Source organism: Bacillus rossius, chromosome 1 (assembly GCF_032445375.1).
Source record: "Bacillus rossius redtenbacheri isolate Brsri chromosome 1, Brsri_v3, whole genome shotgun sequence".
Taxonomy (NCBI): Eukaryota; Metazoa; Arthropoda; class Insecta; order Phasmatodea; family Bacillidae; genus Bacillus; species Bacillus rossius.
The window spans coordinates 268,056,220-268,071,157 of NC_086330.1; the positions used below are offsets into that span (position 1 = coordinate 268,056,220).

The window sequence follows — 14,938 nt, forward strand, 5'->3', positions numbered from 1 at the left end:
TTGAATGGCTCACAACTAAAATGGTGACGACACGTGATGTGATCTCGTTTCATAACCGTCACTTTCTTCACAAAAAACAATGGACTTTTCTTAACTGCAAATAAAATTAATAAGTCTTTTTACAATTTATTTACGTCTAATACATGAGTGAGGAATAATGTTCTTCGATCGTGGAGTTTTAATTAGAGGTTAAACATGCCCGGTAACATTGTTTTTATTTACCGTATTGGCCCGAATATAAGGCGACCCCGAGTATAAGGCGACCTGCAGTTTCAGGAGGCCAAACAAATGTAAAAATAATTTTGGCAGAAATTAATGTGAAAATTCATTAGACATACATTTTGTGTTGATAAATTCTTTTTGCATTTATGTATAACAAATAATTTATATTTATCACATTACTTATTTTAAAAAAAGTTTGAATTGCCTACACTAAAAGTCAAAAGAAAACAATTAGAAAATATTTACATTTTAAAGTATTACACTAGAAATTTTTTCGTATGTTTATTCTAATGCAGCTGCATCATTGTCATCTTCAGAGCTGTTTATTTGTCTAGAGCTCGTTCCCCGCCGTTCCACCTATGTGTGATCGTTCATTTTTCACAGTTTACTGTATCTACGAATTTAAAATTTATACAATGGCTATTAATCACTCTTAAAAAACAGCATTTAACTTTCCGTTTCACTTAAGATACGTATTACTATTTAGTATTGTGTGTTAGATGTAACAACGCAAACACAGAATGCAGCTTGCCGGAACAAAACAAGTGGCTAGCTGCCATGGTGAAGCATACGGCCATGAATAACTTCGGTGACGTGATCGCGAATATTTGTCCATATTACTTTATGACAAGAGTGTCTCTGTCCTATGAATTTTAAAGAATAATCTATGATAATTATGTTGTTTGAAAGGATTTTACATAAATAAAGAGTGGATTACTGTGAAATTATTAAAATAGCTTTTGAAGCAACGTACCAAATTCCTGTAAATATGGCGTCTTCGTGCGTGTTCGGCAATGTTCGTTTTACAACAAAGAAATATTGTGGAAAGACAGTTGGCAGACATTACATCCGAAATGTTCTTTGTAAACGTAAACAATCGTTCTGAAAATAGCTGTGATATTTTAGTACAAATATTTCCGTTAAAAATCTGAAAATAAATGACTGTAAATGTTGACACGCGATTGTACATAAAGTACAAATTGTGTAATAAAAGGTTGCCATTTTGAGATGCTTCAACATTCACATTTTTACTCAAGAACAAATATTTTAATTTTCAACTTTAAACAATTGTGAATTACTGCAATATTGGGTGGATTTATCGTTTTCCCTGTGTGAGGTAACAAAGTTTTAGTTAATATAAAAAATCGTGAACATTTTGTAACAATGTTTCTACTGTAGCTTTCAGTTTGGAACTAATATTTGCAGTTCTGACGTCTTGGGTGCGAAAATAAGGCGACTTCCAATTTTCGCATCTCTCGTTTATGTAAAAATGGTCGCCTTATATTCGGACCAATACGGTATTTTTATTCGTATAAAATTAATATTTAATAATAATGAGGATTATTAGGAATTTAATGCGCATACGGCAGGTAAGATATATTAAAATAAGTAAGTAAAGTTCAGACGAAAATATATTACTACTGTATTTTCTTAACTTAACCGATTCCTAACCTACCTTGCCCTTTTTTAGAACCCGATACTGAGTACCCAAATTTTTTAATAATCGGTGGTATCGAGGAATCGGAGAATCGAATCGACCCATCCCTAGTTTTTATATTTAAAGTTGAAGAAAGGTTTTTGTTGCATGACTTATTAATTTAAATTGTTTGGTGTGCTCTTTTATACTTTACTTTTTAAATAAACATACTTTTCATGAATGGGTTTTGTTTCTATGAATAACTACTTAACAAAAAAATTTTTTCTCGCATAAACGTCACACCCCTACTTTTCAAACTTGATTTTAGTATAAAATGTGTGACGATTATGTGATAAAACACTGTTCTTTATTTTAAGCCGGATTTTTTTAAAATGTAAAGATTAGAATACCTAAATGAATTATTTTTAAATACAGTATTTACTAGAATATGTGACACCCAATACTAAGGCACATACATGTTATGGCTTAGATTCGTATGCCATTTTGGTTATTTCAGTTTTTTATTCATTGCTTTTATTCACTTGGTAGTAGATAATGTTGTAGATTCATTACAGTAACTCTCTTGCATTTTGTACTTCGTTCAAAATTTTTTCACCCGATATTTACAAAGTGTTATCACATACCAATAAAAAATTATGCAAGTGTTGAAAGTTATCATTCCTTGCCTGACTTCTTATAGATTGAAAATAACGTAATGAAATGACACAGCATGTGAAACAAGCCCTAAGATTTAAGACACAAAATTTTCTTTATAAAGAAATCTACCTAAAACTAAAAAAAAAAAAAATCAATTTAATTTATTTATAAAAACACAATAAAATCCTGGTGGATTATTTCTTCTAAGTAATATGCTAACCTCATCACACTGCCCAGATAGTTTTGTGCACAGGCTGTATTGGTTAACCTTGCTGTTGAAAGACTGCTTCAACCTCAAGTAAGAAGAGAATAATGTTTGTTCAATAAATGTCAAAATTAATTTAAGAAAATGTCAATCTAGCATAGTTGAGAACATTTTGAAACTTTCAATTTACATAGAGTAGTTAGGGTGAGAACTAAAAAGAGCTGGTTTTCTGTTTCTTAGCCGTATCTGGATGTTGCTTATCAGCAACGTTTGTGCAACATAGAAGTCACCATCTTCAGGGTATAGCAAAAAAAGTCTAAAGTTATGCACTAATCTACCTACATGACACTTGCAATACTTGGAGTACGCAGCGTTGTGTTTGAAACACATGCGGCAGACACGCCAGGAAGCCAGGAGCGTAAAATGAGGACATGGAAAGAACGAACCTGAAGGTGGCGCAGCAGCTCTGAATGCAGACGTGGGTACAGTTCCGCGAGCGCGTAGTCAAACACTGCGTCTGCGAGAAGAAGTTGTGTCTTGATGGGGACGGCCGCGTCGGCTAAGTCTAAGTCCGGCAACGCCAGATGGGACAGCAGTTCAGGCGCGACGCTCAGCAGCTGTAGGTAGCTCAGACGGCAGCCACGCCTGCATTGCAAAAAACATACAGTAATAACTCTATACATTATAACAGAAGTCTCCTTATAACTGTCTAGTGAAACCTCTATACAGTGAATATTTTTTATAACAGAAACCTCCTTATAAAAACTGGTTTGTAAAACTGCTACATTGTGAATGCCTTATGACAAAACCTCCCTTACAACAAACTGGCTAATAAAAACTCAAAATAGTCAAAATTTTTAAAACCAAAGAATACCTGCAACAAACTTTCATTTAACCTATACAGGCTGAATCTGAATTTAACTGTCAAACTCTAGTTATAGCTTTTTCATGACAAAATAAGCTGAAAACCTCTAATACGACTTATAATCTTAAGTACTTCCAAAAGCTGGTATATGTCTTTAAAGTTATAACTAAACAATATTTTTAATGTAGATAATAGAGAAAGTATTTAAGTTGGAACACTGAGCATCTGAATTATGTTTAATAGAATGATGTTCTACAACCACCACAAATTTTGCAGCTATGAGTGATTAGGCTCTATAGATGGCCGGCAGGTAATGGTCATATCGTGTAATTTCCTCTGGGAATTTTGGTGATTGAAACATGTCTGTGTGTAAAAAGGGATATTTGTAACTTGATAATTCTTAAGGGGAAAAAAAATGTACATTGTATAATGTGCTGGCTGAATAATTTCATTGCTTTTAGTAATTCAGTATACTATTTTAAATACAAGTAAAACATATGTAAATATATGTAAACTAATTGCTGTAAAAAATGGGTCTACAGTTTTTGTGGCAATCACACTCAAAACTCTGTGTGTTGTGTTCAGGAATACTATATTCCATTTAGGTTTAACTGAAGATTTTCCAAATCAGCACTTGAAAAAAAATGAATGCAAAAATGATGAATGAATGAATTAATTAAAATTAATATTTAATGTCTTGTCTGAATCTGTGTCATAAGACGATGAGGGGTGAAGCTACAAGAATGAAGTAGCAATAGAATGCACTGACAGGAAACAAGGATCTCGCCAGAAAACCCATCGGCTGAGTGCATAAACCTCATTTATTATGCCATATCATATTAAGAGCCCCACCTGCCCGGGAAAAAATAGAAAGTGCAGAGCTTCAGAAAAAACCATGCAATTTGAAAACTGCTCAAGAATACTCAGAGGACAGATGAATAGTCGTTTTTGAAGTGATATTTTAGAAATGTGAAAAAGGGTCAAACACTAGTCTTCAGATTCTTAAAAGCACTCGCAGAAAATTGAATTACACCTTTATGTTAATGTCTCCACCATAAAAATGTTATGGTCACCACTTAAAACTCATAGTTGCAGTATGTATGATGAGAATACTGCGTGCCACTCCACAGCCTTGGGCTTAGAAGCATCAGCAAGCGTGGTACTTATTTATCCCGTCCCACTAATGCAAATATATCCCTAACCAGGCAAGCCCCTTAAATGTTGGAAAACTATGATACTAATAGAGCAAGGAACCTCAGTGGTAACACACACGACTCACATCCCACGGAACCTGGGTTTGAATCCCAATTTGGTCATACTGATTTATGTTTTCCACAATATCCTGACATCACTGCAAGCAAATGATGGAATGTTCAAATAATGTTCAAAATCACTGCCATTAAGTCCTTCCCAAATTTCCTTGAACAATGTTGTTGAGTTTATCCATCTCCGATGATCTCACTGTTGACAAGATGTTAAGCCAAAATGAAACAATTAAAAATCCTCAGCTTTCAAAAGATTCAATATTTAAGGAAAATGATTTCAAGAACAATATTTGAGGTAGTGGTGTGCGAATACTCGAAATTGCAACAATTCTTGCGAATAAAATATTTGATTCGATTCACATTCAAAACCAAATTAGGTATTTGAAATTTTCAAATATTCTAAAGTTTTCGAATGTATTAATACAATAGAATCCCGCCGATGCTACCCCCTTCTGATGCGACCATTCGATTTATACGACAGTTTTTTGAGAAACCGTGAAAATTTTGAGCAGAGAAAGTCGAAAATTTGAGTAAAATCGGCTGAAAAACAAGTCTGTTACACTTTGTTGGGCACTATGTGTTCACGTTTATCTTGGCGAGAGCTGTACTGTAAGCAGGCAGGCATACAAAAGACGGCTAAACATAGATACCACCCCTCTAGACTGTCCACGCGGCAGTGTCTAGCCGAACTCGGCCCGTCCACTATCGCACGAAAAGCCGTCTCAGCTGTCATGTTATCTTACATGCCCGCACGAAAAGCCGCTGTGGTAGCTTCTGCGAGAGCGTAAGAAACTCGTCTGGCCAGGCTGGTGGTAGCGGTAGCGGCGGCTTGACGTCATACGTGACGTGACGCTTCCTCCCTCCCAGAGCCATAAACCATGTAAACCCCCCTTCCTTTCCAACTAACATTTCAACACATCCCCTCCCTTATTTCCACCTTCTGCGTGAGAAACTGTCAGCATCCTCCTCCCCTCCCACAAAGCATGCGACAAAAGCCAGGTAGTATAGTCCATTCTTGGTAAAATAAATACATATTTTTATGGGCTTATACGACTGTCCTTCGCCGTTAATAAATACTTTATAAGTCTAAGTTATTATGATAGAATTTGTTTATTAGTCACACAGCAGTTTCTGCTGAAAAATCACTAATACCTCAAATTTTATTTAATAGAAAAATTTGGCAGGGCCGTAAATATATTTATTTTACTGCATAGTTACTTTTCCAACTGCATTCCAAAGTGTTTTTATTCTTTTTTTTACGCTGCGAAGGGATGTGGAAAAGATAATTGCTAGAGACACGGAAATTTCGCGAATCGCGATATCGCGAAATAACACCGCAATTTACATTAATTCGCGACAAAACACCGAAATCGCACAGCATCGAGAAATAAAACTGATAATAATGAATTAGACCACCCATGCAAGACATCGCTAAAAACAAGTAAACACGACGTTGACGGCACATCGCCATTTTTCTAAGTTCCAACATGACCTAGAGGTGGGTCGAAAAGTATCAACCTGATACTTTGGCACTGATACGCGCCTGTATCAGGAACGGCAAACGAGTACACTTGAAAAGTATCAAGTACTTTAGTATCAGTACAGAATTAGCCTGGAACAACACCACGGCCAATGTGCGCAGAACCCGATCGCAGATGACGGTCACTTGGGCGGAGCTTGTGAAAGGGGAGGGAGCGGCCGACGAATAAGGGATAAAGGGAAAGAATGTAGGGGAGGAAGCGCAGGGGAAGGCGTTGAAAGAGAGGCGCAAAGCGAAATTGTTACGAGTCGTTTGGTTATTGTCCCACATCAAAGTATGCTCAGTGCGCAGTGCGTGCACAGTCTCGTTCAATAATAAAACTAATGAAATTTTAATATTAAAAAGTACATTAATACAAGATATAATATTTATATTTGTGCACCTAACAGCTATGAAAATGCAAATAAATTCTCAGTTGACACTAATAACAGATGTAATCAACAGATGGACTTTTTTTTCCGAAAACAATTAGTAACTAGTGTTTTCATACATTAAAAGATTACGATTTTATCAAAAATTAAAAATAAAAATAAAACAGATACGTACATTAGTGAGCATACTATATCAATGTTTACGTTTCAAATGTTTGTTCAGATTAGTCGATGATGATTTATAACTCAGTTTTTGTTTACACAAATTACAATTAGCAAACTCATTATTTTCCGTAAAAAAATTCCACACAAATGAAGTCTTTTTCCTGCACTTATCCATTCCTTATTTCACTATAAAGATACTAACTACAAAGCATGACAGCCCGCAACAATGTACATGGTGGTAATTAATACACGGCCAGGACGAACTGCAGTGAATGTTGAACTGATTGATACTGGCTGTATCAGGCGGGCATGAGAGTAACAGAGGTAGAGAATTACCGGGCGTGATAAATAATGTATCAGAGACTCCAATACCTTTTTACGCTGGTGATGACGGCACGGAGGATGTGTACCCTGTAACGAGAATGCTGATACCTTGTCGCTTCCTGGGACCGCTACTGCTCTGATACAAAAGAATCAGAGACTTGTAACTAGGTCCATTACTGTATCAGTATCAGGTCAAAACAGATACCGAAAATTGCTGTAACAACCCACCTCTAACATGACCGCTTTGTAGTAATGAAAGTAAATAATGATTTACAGTATTCCCGTCACGTAATCATGACAATTTGAAACGAAAGCAGTAATTGCAATCATAAACTAATTAAAAAGAGAAAAATATACCTGAGCATCAACACAAAGTTAATAAAAAATACCGGCGATGTTTTCAACACAATATAGCTGCCATGATTTTCAACCCACTTCTTTGCTGCAAACTGTCGCCTTACAGCTGTATTTACACATTAATCTTGTTGAGAAATATAAATTTTTAATTCTTCCTTTTATGTTGAACAGTTAACAACCTCATGCTTTCAACTACGTTTGACTGGCTTGGCAACCTACTCGTTAGAGCTGTAGCAAACCGTATGTATTCGGTACTGAGTAACGGGAGCACCATCTAGTATAGAGTAGAGGTGGGTCGAAAAGTATCAACCAGATACTTTGGCACTGATACGCGCCTGTATCAGGAACGGCAAACGAGTACACTTGAAAAGTATCAAGTACTTTAGTATCAGTTCAGAATTAGCCTGGAACAACACCACGGACAATGTGCGCAGAACCCGATCGCAGATGACGGTCACTTGGGAGGAGCTTGTGAAAGGAGAGGGAGCAGGAACGACGAATAAGGGATAAACAAGGGAAATAATGTAGGGGAGGAAGCGCAGGGGAAGGCGTTGAAGGAGAGGCGCAAAGCGAAATTGTTACGAGTCGTTTGGTTATTTTCCCACATCAAAGTACGCTCAGTGCGCAGTGCGTGCACAGTCTCGTTCAATAATAAAACTAATGAAATTTTAATATTAAAAAGTACATTAATACAAGATATAATATTTATATTTGTGCACCTAACAGCTATGAAAATGCAAATAAATTCTCAGTTGACACTAATAACAGATGTAATCAACATATAGACTTTTTTTTTTTCGAAAACAATTAGTAACTAGTGTTTTCATACATTAAAAGATTACGATTTTATCAAAAATTGAAAATAAAAAAAAAAAAACAGATACGTACATTAGTGAGCATACTATATCAATGTTTACGTTTCAAATGTTTGTTCAGATTAGTCGATGATGATTTATAACTCAGTTTTTGTTTACACAAATTACAATTAGCAAACTCATTATTTTCCATAAAAAAATTCCACACAAATGAAGTCTTTTTCCTGCACCTATCCATTCCTTATTTCACTATAAAGATACTAACTACAAAGCATGTCAGCCCGCAACAATGTACATGGTGGTAATTAATACACGGCCAGGACGAACTGCAGTGAATGTTGAACTGATTGATACTGGCTGTATCAGGCGGGCATGAGAGTAACAGAGGTAGAGAATTACCGGGCGTGATAAATAATGTATCAGAGACACCGATACTTTTTTACGCTGGTGATGACGGCACGGAGGATGTGTACCCTGTAACGAGAATGCTGATACCTTGTCGCTTCCTGGGACTACAACTGCTCTGATACAAAAGTATCAGAGACTTGTAACTAGGTACATTACTGTATCAGTAACAGGTTGGAACAGATACCGAAAATTGCTGTAACAACCCACCTCTAGTATCTAGTAACGAAACGTTACACACGGCTGGATTTCGTTACTCACATTTTTCGTATGTTTTACGCATGCGCGCGCATATTCTATGAATTTACGTTACAAAGAACGATGTTTGTTTATTAAGTAAAGTATAATATGGAAATTGTTCGTCCAAGTTTTTTACTGTTTATAAGAAAGTATTTTTTACAAATTAGAAATATGTATGTTTTTGTTCTTTATTATCACGTATTTTCACGTTTTTTTGTTTTTATCTTAAAAGAGATAATATAATAAAACCGCTCTAATGAGATTTAATTCTTTCTTGGTTAACAAAAACTGTTAATTATCAAATATTGTTAATTGTTTATATTCTTTTATTATTATTTACGTGACATCATACTGTACGCGTACGCAATACGACTCGATTCGTTGCGGCAACATAACATAGCATGTTATGCGGTATCAGAAGTAACGAGTAACGTAGCGACACGATAGTAACGAGTACTAATTGTTATAGTAACGAATACATACGGGTACACTTTTTTTCGTTACTTTTACACCTCTACTACTCGTAAACATGAACACATGGCACTACGCCGATTGATAAGCAAAATCAGTGACCTTTAACTGCCGTAACTACACTTCTCAGCAAATGCAATACGACCGCAGAGCAAGTGAATACGGCGTCAACGGGACAAAGAACAGCAGCAAGAAATATTAAAAAAATACTAAGTTGAGACATGCCGTGCCGAGGCAGCGCACTAGGCGGCACCGGGCCGTGCCGAGCTGTTTCAAGCCTACAATTATTATTTGCCAATAGTGTTGACTTTAGAGTGCAGTATACGCCGTGCCACTATTATTTAGCCAAGCAAAACTTGTAAGTCATAAAACCATTCTCAAAAGTTAAAGTAAACATGAAAAACCAAAACAGCGAAATAAAACAGAAATTTGATTTTTTCAAAACGAAATTTAAGGAAAAATATAACCATTTTTACGGGACTCTAATAATTGCTTGAGCTGTCAAAATAAACATCGCTGACTGCAAGGGCGGGAGTGCATCCTGTCGGTCTGTCGCTGTGATTATTTACTCCAAAAACATGACACAGCATTTCAGGATAACATTGTTCTTATATCTTTCGTTTATAGCCAAATGTTTTCTACCTGATCCACACAAGTTCCTTCGCCACGTTTTGAACGAAAATAACCACCAGTCGGCTAGCATAGCCGAACTCGCGTGACGCCAATTCACTTAGCGCGAGTATTTATCGGAACCCATTGTTCAGGGTATGCGAGTCCGAGGTGTAATATGAATTTAAAAAGTTGTCTTTTTTACACCATAGACTATTTGAATATGAAATCTATGCGAACAAAGGCGATTTTGGTGGGGGGGGGGGGGGGGGGGGGGGGAAATTGGCCCAAATTCTCTATTGTGACCATTCTGTTTATAAGTCCGTTTTTCCGGAAACCGTGAGGGGTCGCATCAGCGGGATTCTACTATATTACTTTTTTTTTGACAAAATGTGTGATACAATAATGTGTCGAACCTCGAGAAATCATTTTGCGAGTCACTTAATGGAAGAAAAAAAACTGTAAGCGGACCTTTACTTACATCATATTTTAGGTTAGGTAAATGGGCAAACTGAGAACAATTAAAGTCAATGTAGCATGAAAATTATCATAAATGCTTACGAATTTACTGCAAACTTTACGTGATGTGTAGCATAATTAATTTATTATATCCAGTTGTCCTTAGCACAATTTTCGGGCGAGCCATGTTTGTGCCATATAAAAGTGTAAAACTATTTAAAACAATGCCAGCGCATCAGCTTTCACCTTTAAAAACTAATGCACACATACTCTTTGGTCACCATTCTATTAATTTTACTAATACAAATCTAGATAACTTTTTTTTTTAACGATAGAAAAGTAAACACAGCAGCCATCATGGCTACAGAAAAAAAAAAGTGTCAGTTTGTGTTGATGGCCAGCAGAGCGGCCCATGGCCAGAGAATTGTGTTGCTAGAATTGCTCCAGCACAATCGCTTTTTAAACTACCGAAAATGTTACGTAAATAATTAGATAAAATTAAAAAGACAAGATAAACATAATTCATTAAAAATTATTTTGCCTTGACACCTTTAATTCCAAAAGACTCTCAGTACGGAATATTGACCATGCTTACGAGCAGTTGTAATAAACAACTCTTCGATATATTGATTGGTAATTGCTTGACTATTTACTGCCGAGAATAAAACTGATACATCGAAGATGTTTACTTTCATAAACTTTTTTTGCCGTTTTTAATTTTCAGAAGAAGAAGTGAAGTTCAGAACGTTGTTTTTCTGCTTCTGGGAACATTGTCACTTCCAAGAGGCAATGCCTGGATCCAGAACATGTAAAGGAATTGGTCTTTTTGCACTGCAATTTACGTAATGTTGATGGCAAGGTTTAGGCTTGGCTTTTTATGAAGACATTTCTATATCACTGATTGTGTTTTATTACTAAACCATTAGAAGAGACAAAACTTTACATGTTACTTGAGTAATAAAAATGTATATAAAGCTAAAGAATATTACTCTTTTAAACAACAATTTAACAACTCAAAAATAAATTATTTGTATCCCAAACTCTTGAATCTGTAGTATTTGAAAGATTTGGAAGTGGAGGGAAAAAATTTTAAGAAAAATTTTGGCACGAATGCAGTAGATTTAAAAACTCAACACTGTATGCCAAATTTATTCTATAAATATCCCATAAAATATTTACCTTTGCTATTTACTACGTATTTATAAACTATAATTACAATATGTATTGATTCTGGAAAATAATATACACATAAATACATACGTACATGTATAGTGTAAACTCTTTATAACGTTACTCGATTTAACGACAAACTCCTTAAAACGTCGAAATTGCTTGACTTTGGTTGGTTTACCTTGTTTTCTATACAATAATACACTCTATATAGCGTTACGCTCACTCTATTTAACGACAATACCAATACGGCATTATAAATCACTAAGCAGTACTTTCTAAGTTGTCGAAGTTCATAAAAACTGCAGCTGTGTACGTTCTTTTGATTGCTGTTTTGTTGTTGTATTATCTAGCAACTGTTTACTTCGACTGACGTACCGGAGATTCTAAGAAATTTTGTCTTTTGTTTTTGTATGATGAACATGTTTGCCTCGGTCACTAGACTTTTGTCAAGTTGTTACACGTTATTATTATCGCAGTTGCTTATAGACTTTCGAACTGTAAACATGGCGAGTAAATGAAAATCTTTGTGTATTGACGAAAAAGTTTTATTGATACGCGCAATAGAGGCGGGAGAAAAGATCAGTGATGTTGGAAGACGGTTTGGATTTAGCCGCTCTACCGTGTCTACGATATGAGAAAAAAAAGAAAAAATTCTGCAAGCAGAGGAAGATGGAAAATCTGCTAAGAAATTATAGAAACCTCAATACGAAGATCTGGATCAAGCGATGCTATCATGGTTTTATAGACATGTAAAATGTGTACTATATTAGTAAATACATATTATAGAATAGTAAAATGATACCTTTTATTTCTCTCCATTTAACGAAAACTCTCTATAATGCCGTAAAATGCTCAGTCCGTTAAGTGCCGTTACATAGAGTTTACACTGAATATACAAACAGTAAGTTTGAAAAGCAACCTGCAGTGGTCCAGAGCATCTCCGAGTGACACAAACACATTCTTTGCCATTTGGGACACCTCCTGGGCCACACTGTCAGTCGACAACCACAGCGAGGCAGTCGCGCATGTGGACAGCAGGTCAGCAAGGCTCCACACCAACGAGAACGCTTCTGCAATCACACATTTCGTAACCTCTCCAACCCTCCTTAAACATTGAAAAAAATTATGGTTACGAGGGACGAGAGATGGAACCTGGTTAAACTGAGATATTATAGCTTCACAATAAGGTACTCCAGCTACACACTTTACTTCTAACTGGCTGTGGTACCAGTCCTTGACAGGTTCATTTAAAGTCATTTTGATGCGCTCAGCTCTGTATACATCTAGGTATATCACTATGAAAATAACTAATCTCATAGTGCAATCACTATATAGAGGTAAGCTTGTATAAATTAACTAGATACAACCCGCAGCTTTGCTCGAGGCAACTTCAGGATATTGCTGATATTTCACCACTGTCAGACATTATTGTAAATAATTCCAAAACTTTTAACTAAATAAAAATCTCATAGAATATCTGATATATTTAAGATTTCTTTCTTAACAGAACTGTATAAGGTTGAAATTTGTAATTTTCTAAAAAGCCAAATTTTGCAAAAAAAAAAAAAATTAATCCACTACTCTAACTTTATTAGATTCGTTTATATGATATTTTTTTACAAACCAAAACTGAATAACTATTCTTCCTCTTTTGAATGTTATTATTTCTCAGCTCTACATTATTTGCTCTTGGTTTATTACCTCCTGCTTGATTTGCTTCGGAGAGTAAATTTAAAACAACTTATTTGCAACCTGAGAACACATGAATACACTCGTTACAGAGGTTAGATGTTTACACATTACTGGCGAGTAGTGAAAAACACTCGCTCACATATTTGTATATAATATTTTTGATTTATTTATGGTATTTTAAAATTGTATCTTACCTACAAAATGAACCATCATCCAATTATAGCCAGCAGAAAAGAAAGAAATAGTCAGCCAATGGTCAACATTCAATAAATTTCATAGTCTCACAGTGTGAGTTGTGACTTGCTGTGTTTTTGCACCCAAGTCCAATCACAGTCCCACACATCCACCAGGAACAGTCAGGCCCCTCGGAGACGGAAACCATATTACTGTTTAGATAAACTTTCTCCAAAACCAAGGTCTCCTCAAGACACATCTAACTGATCCTAAAATCTTTAAGATGTGGAGCCAAATAATTTAGTAAAAATTAATTTAAAAAAAATAACGGAAAAACCCAGCATTTATAAAAAAAGGTGACTAATAAACAAAACTATTTTGGCAGCTTGGTACATATTTTTACTAGTAAAGAAAACAAGCATGATGTAGGTACACTAGTTCCATTAAAATGGCAAATAAATTTATAAATTTATATAACGGTAAAACAACATTCCAATAATATTACAATTCCTTTAGCATACGCGTGTAGCCCGGCCGAGCTAAAAAAAATTAGAGTTAACAAAAATTTTAGCTAAATTAGTAATTAACACACAAAGAATCTTAAGCTAGAATTAAAACAATACTTTAAATATTACAACCAACCGTCTCTGGGGCTATCTTTGTTCAAGTCCGGGTATTGTTTATCTGGGCAGCCCACTAGGAATAAAAATTCTAACTCTTGCTGGTTAAACTCCTTCTAGAATCTCAGAATTAAATAAACTGTCACCGCTAGCCCACTAAAAAAATACTGCATGTGCTATCACCGAGTCCGCCGCGCCGTTAACGTAAAAAAAGTATCGTAAATACAGTTTTTTTGTACAAAAAGGCTTCTCACTTATTTACAAGTCAGTTGGTACGATGAACATCAGGTGATTCAGTACTTAAGTTGCGGTGTCTTGATTTGCGGCCGGGATTGAGGGCAAAAATTGCGACATCACAATTTTACTAGTCGTGAAGCCTGCCGCACTTCTCGACCGCCCTTAAAGCCGATAGGCGCAATACCTCATACAGGTGAGCGGACATTGACCTTGGCCGCTGCTTAAAGTTGACGTTCTGGGAGCACTAGTTGTAGCGGAATAAATTCGCAAAGCAGCAAACACTTGTAACACGGGCGTGTAAATTCTTCAGCGATGTAGGCTTCTTGGTAAACCTTCACCAGTTTGTCGCTTACTGTTCGAAAACCAGTCTCACATTCAGGCTAAATCAAACCAAAAACAAAATTCCCGGCAACTCCACATTACGTTCCACCATCTAGTATACTTGTCCCGCAGGAAAACACACACACAACCTCCCAGCCCCAGGGCCGGTTCACGACTCCCTTTTTTCTTCCGCGCCGATAAACTGTGCGCACGGCGCGGCGCTATACGGCACCGCCAATGTGGCTTCATTTAAAATAGTTCGTCACTTCAAAAGTTTATTTGAACAACCCCACTCGTAGGCTCGCCCACAGATATATTAGTCTCTCTGCCCACT

At 36.0% G+C, this 14,938-nt stretch overlaps 1 protein-coding gene across 8 annotated transcripts in view; it reads right to left on the reverse strand.

Annotated features, from left to right (window-relative positions):
* Positions 1–14,938, reverse strand: part of LOC134527581 (rotatin) — a 179,353-nt gene that overhangs the window by 122,193 nt on the left and 42,222 nt on the right. For all 8 annotated transcript variants that reach the window (XR_010074223.1, XM_063360391.1, XM_063360387.1 and 5 more), the window contains exons 7-8: positions 12,480–12,630; positions 2,948–3,146 (exon numbers count right to left, since the gene is read on the reverse strand). Coding sequence is in view for 7 of the 8 variants with exons in the window: in XM_063360391.1 (XP_063216461.1) it covers positions 2,948–3,146; positions 12,480–12,630 (350 nt within the window). In the remaining variant the exon portion in view is untranslated. The remainder of the gene's footprint in view (positions 1–2,947; positions 3,147–12,479; positions 12,631–14,938) is intronic.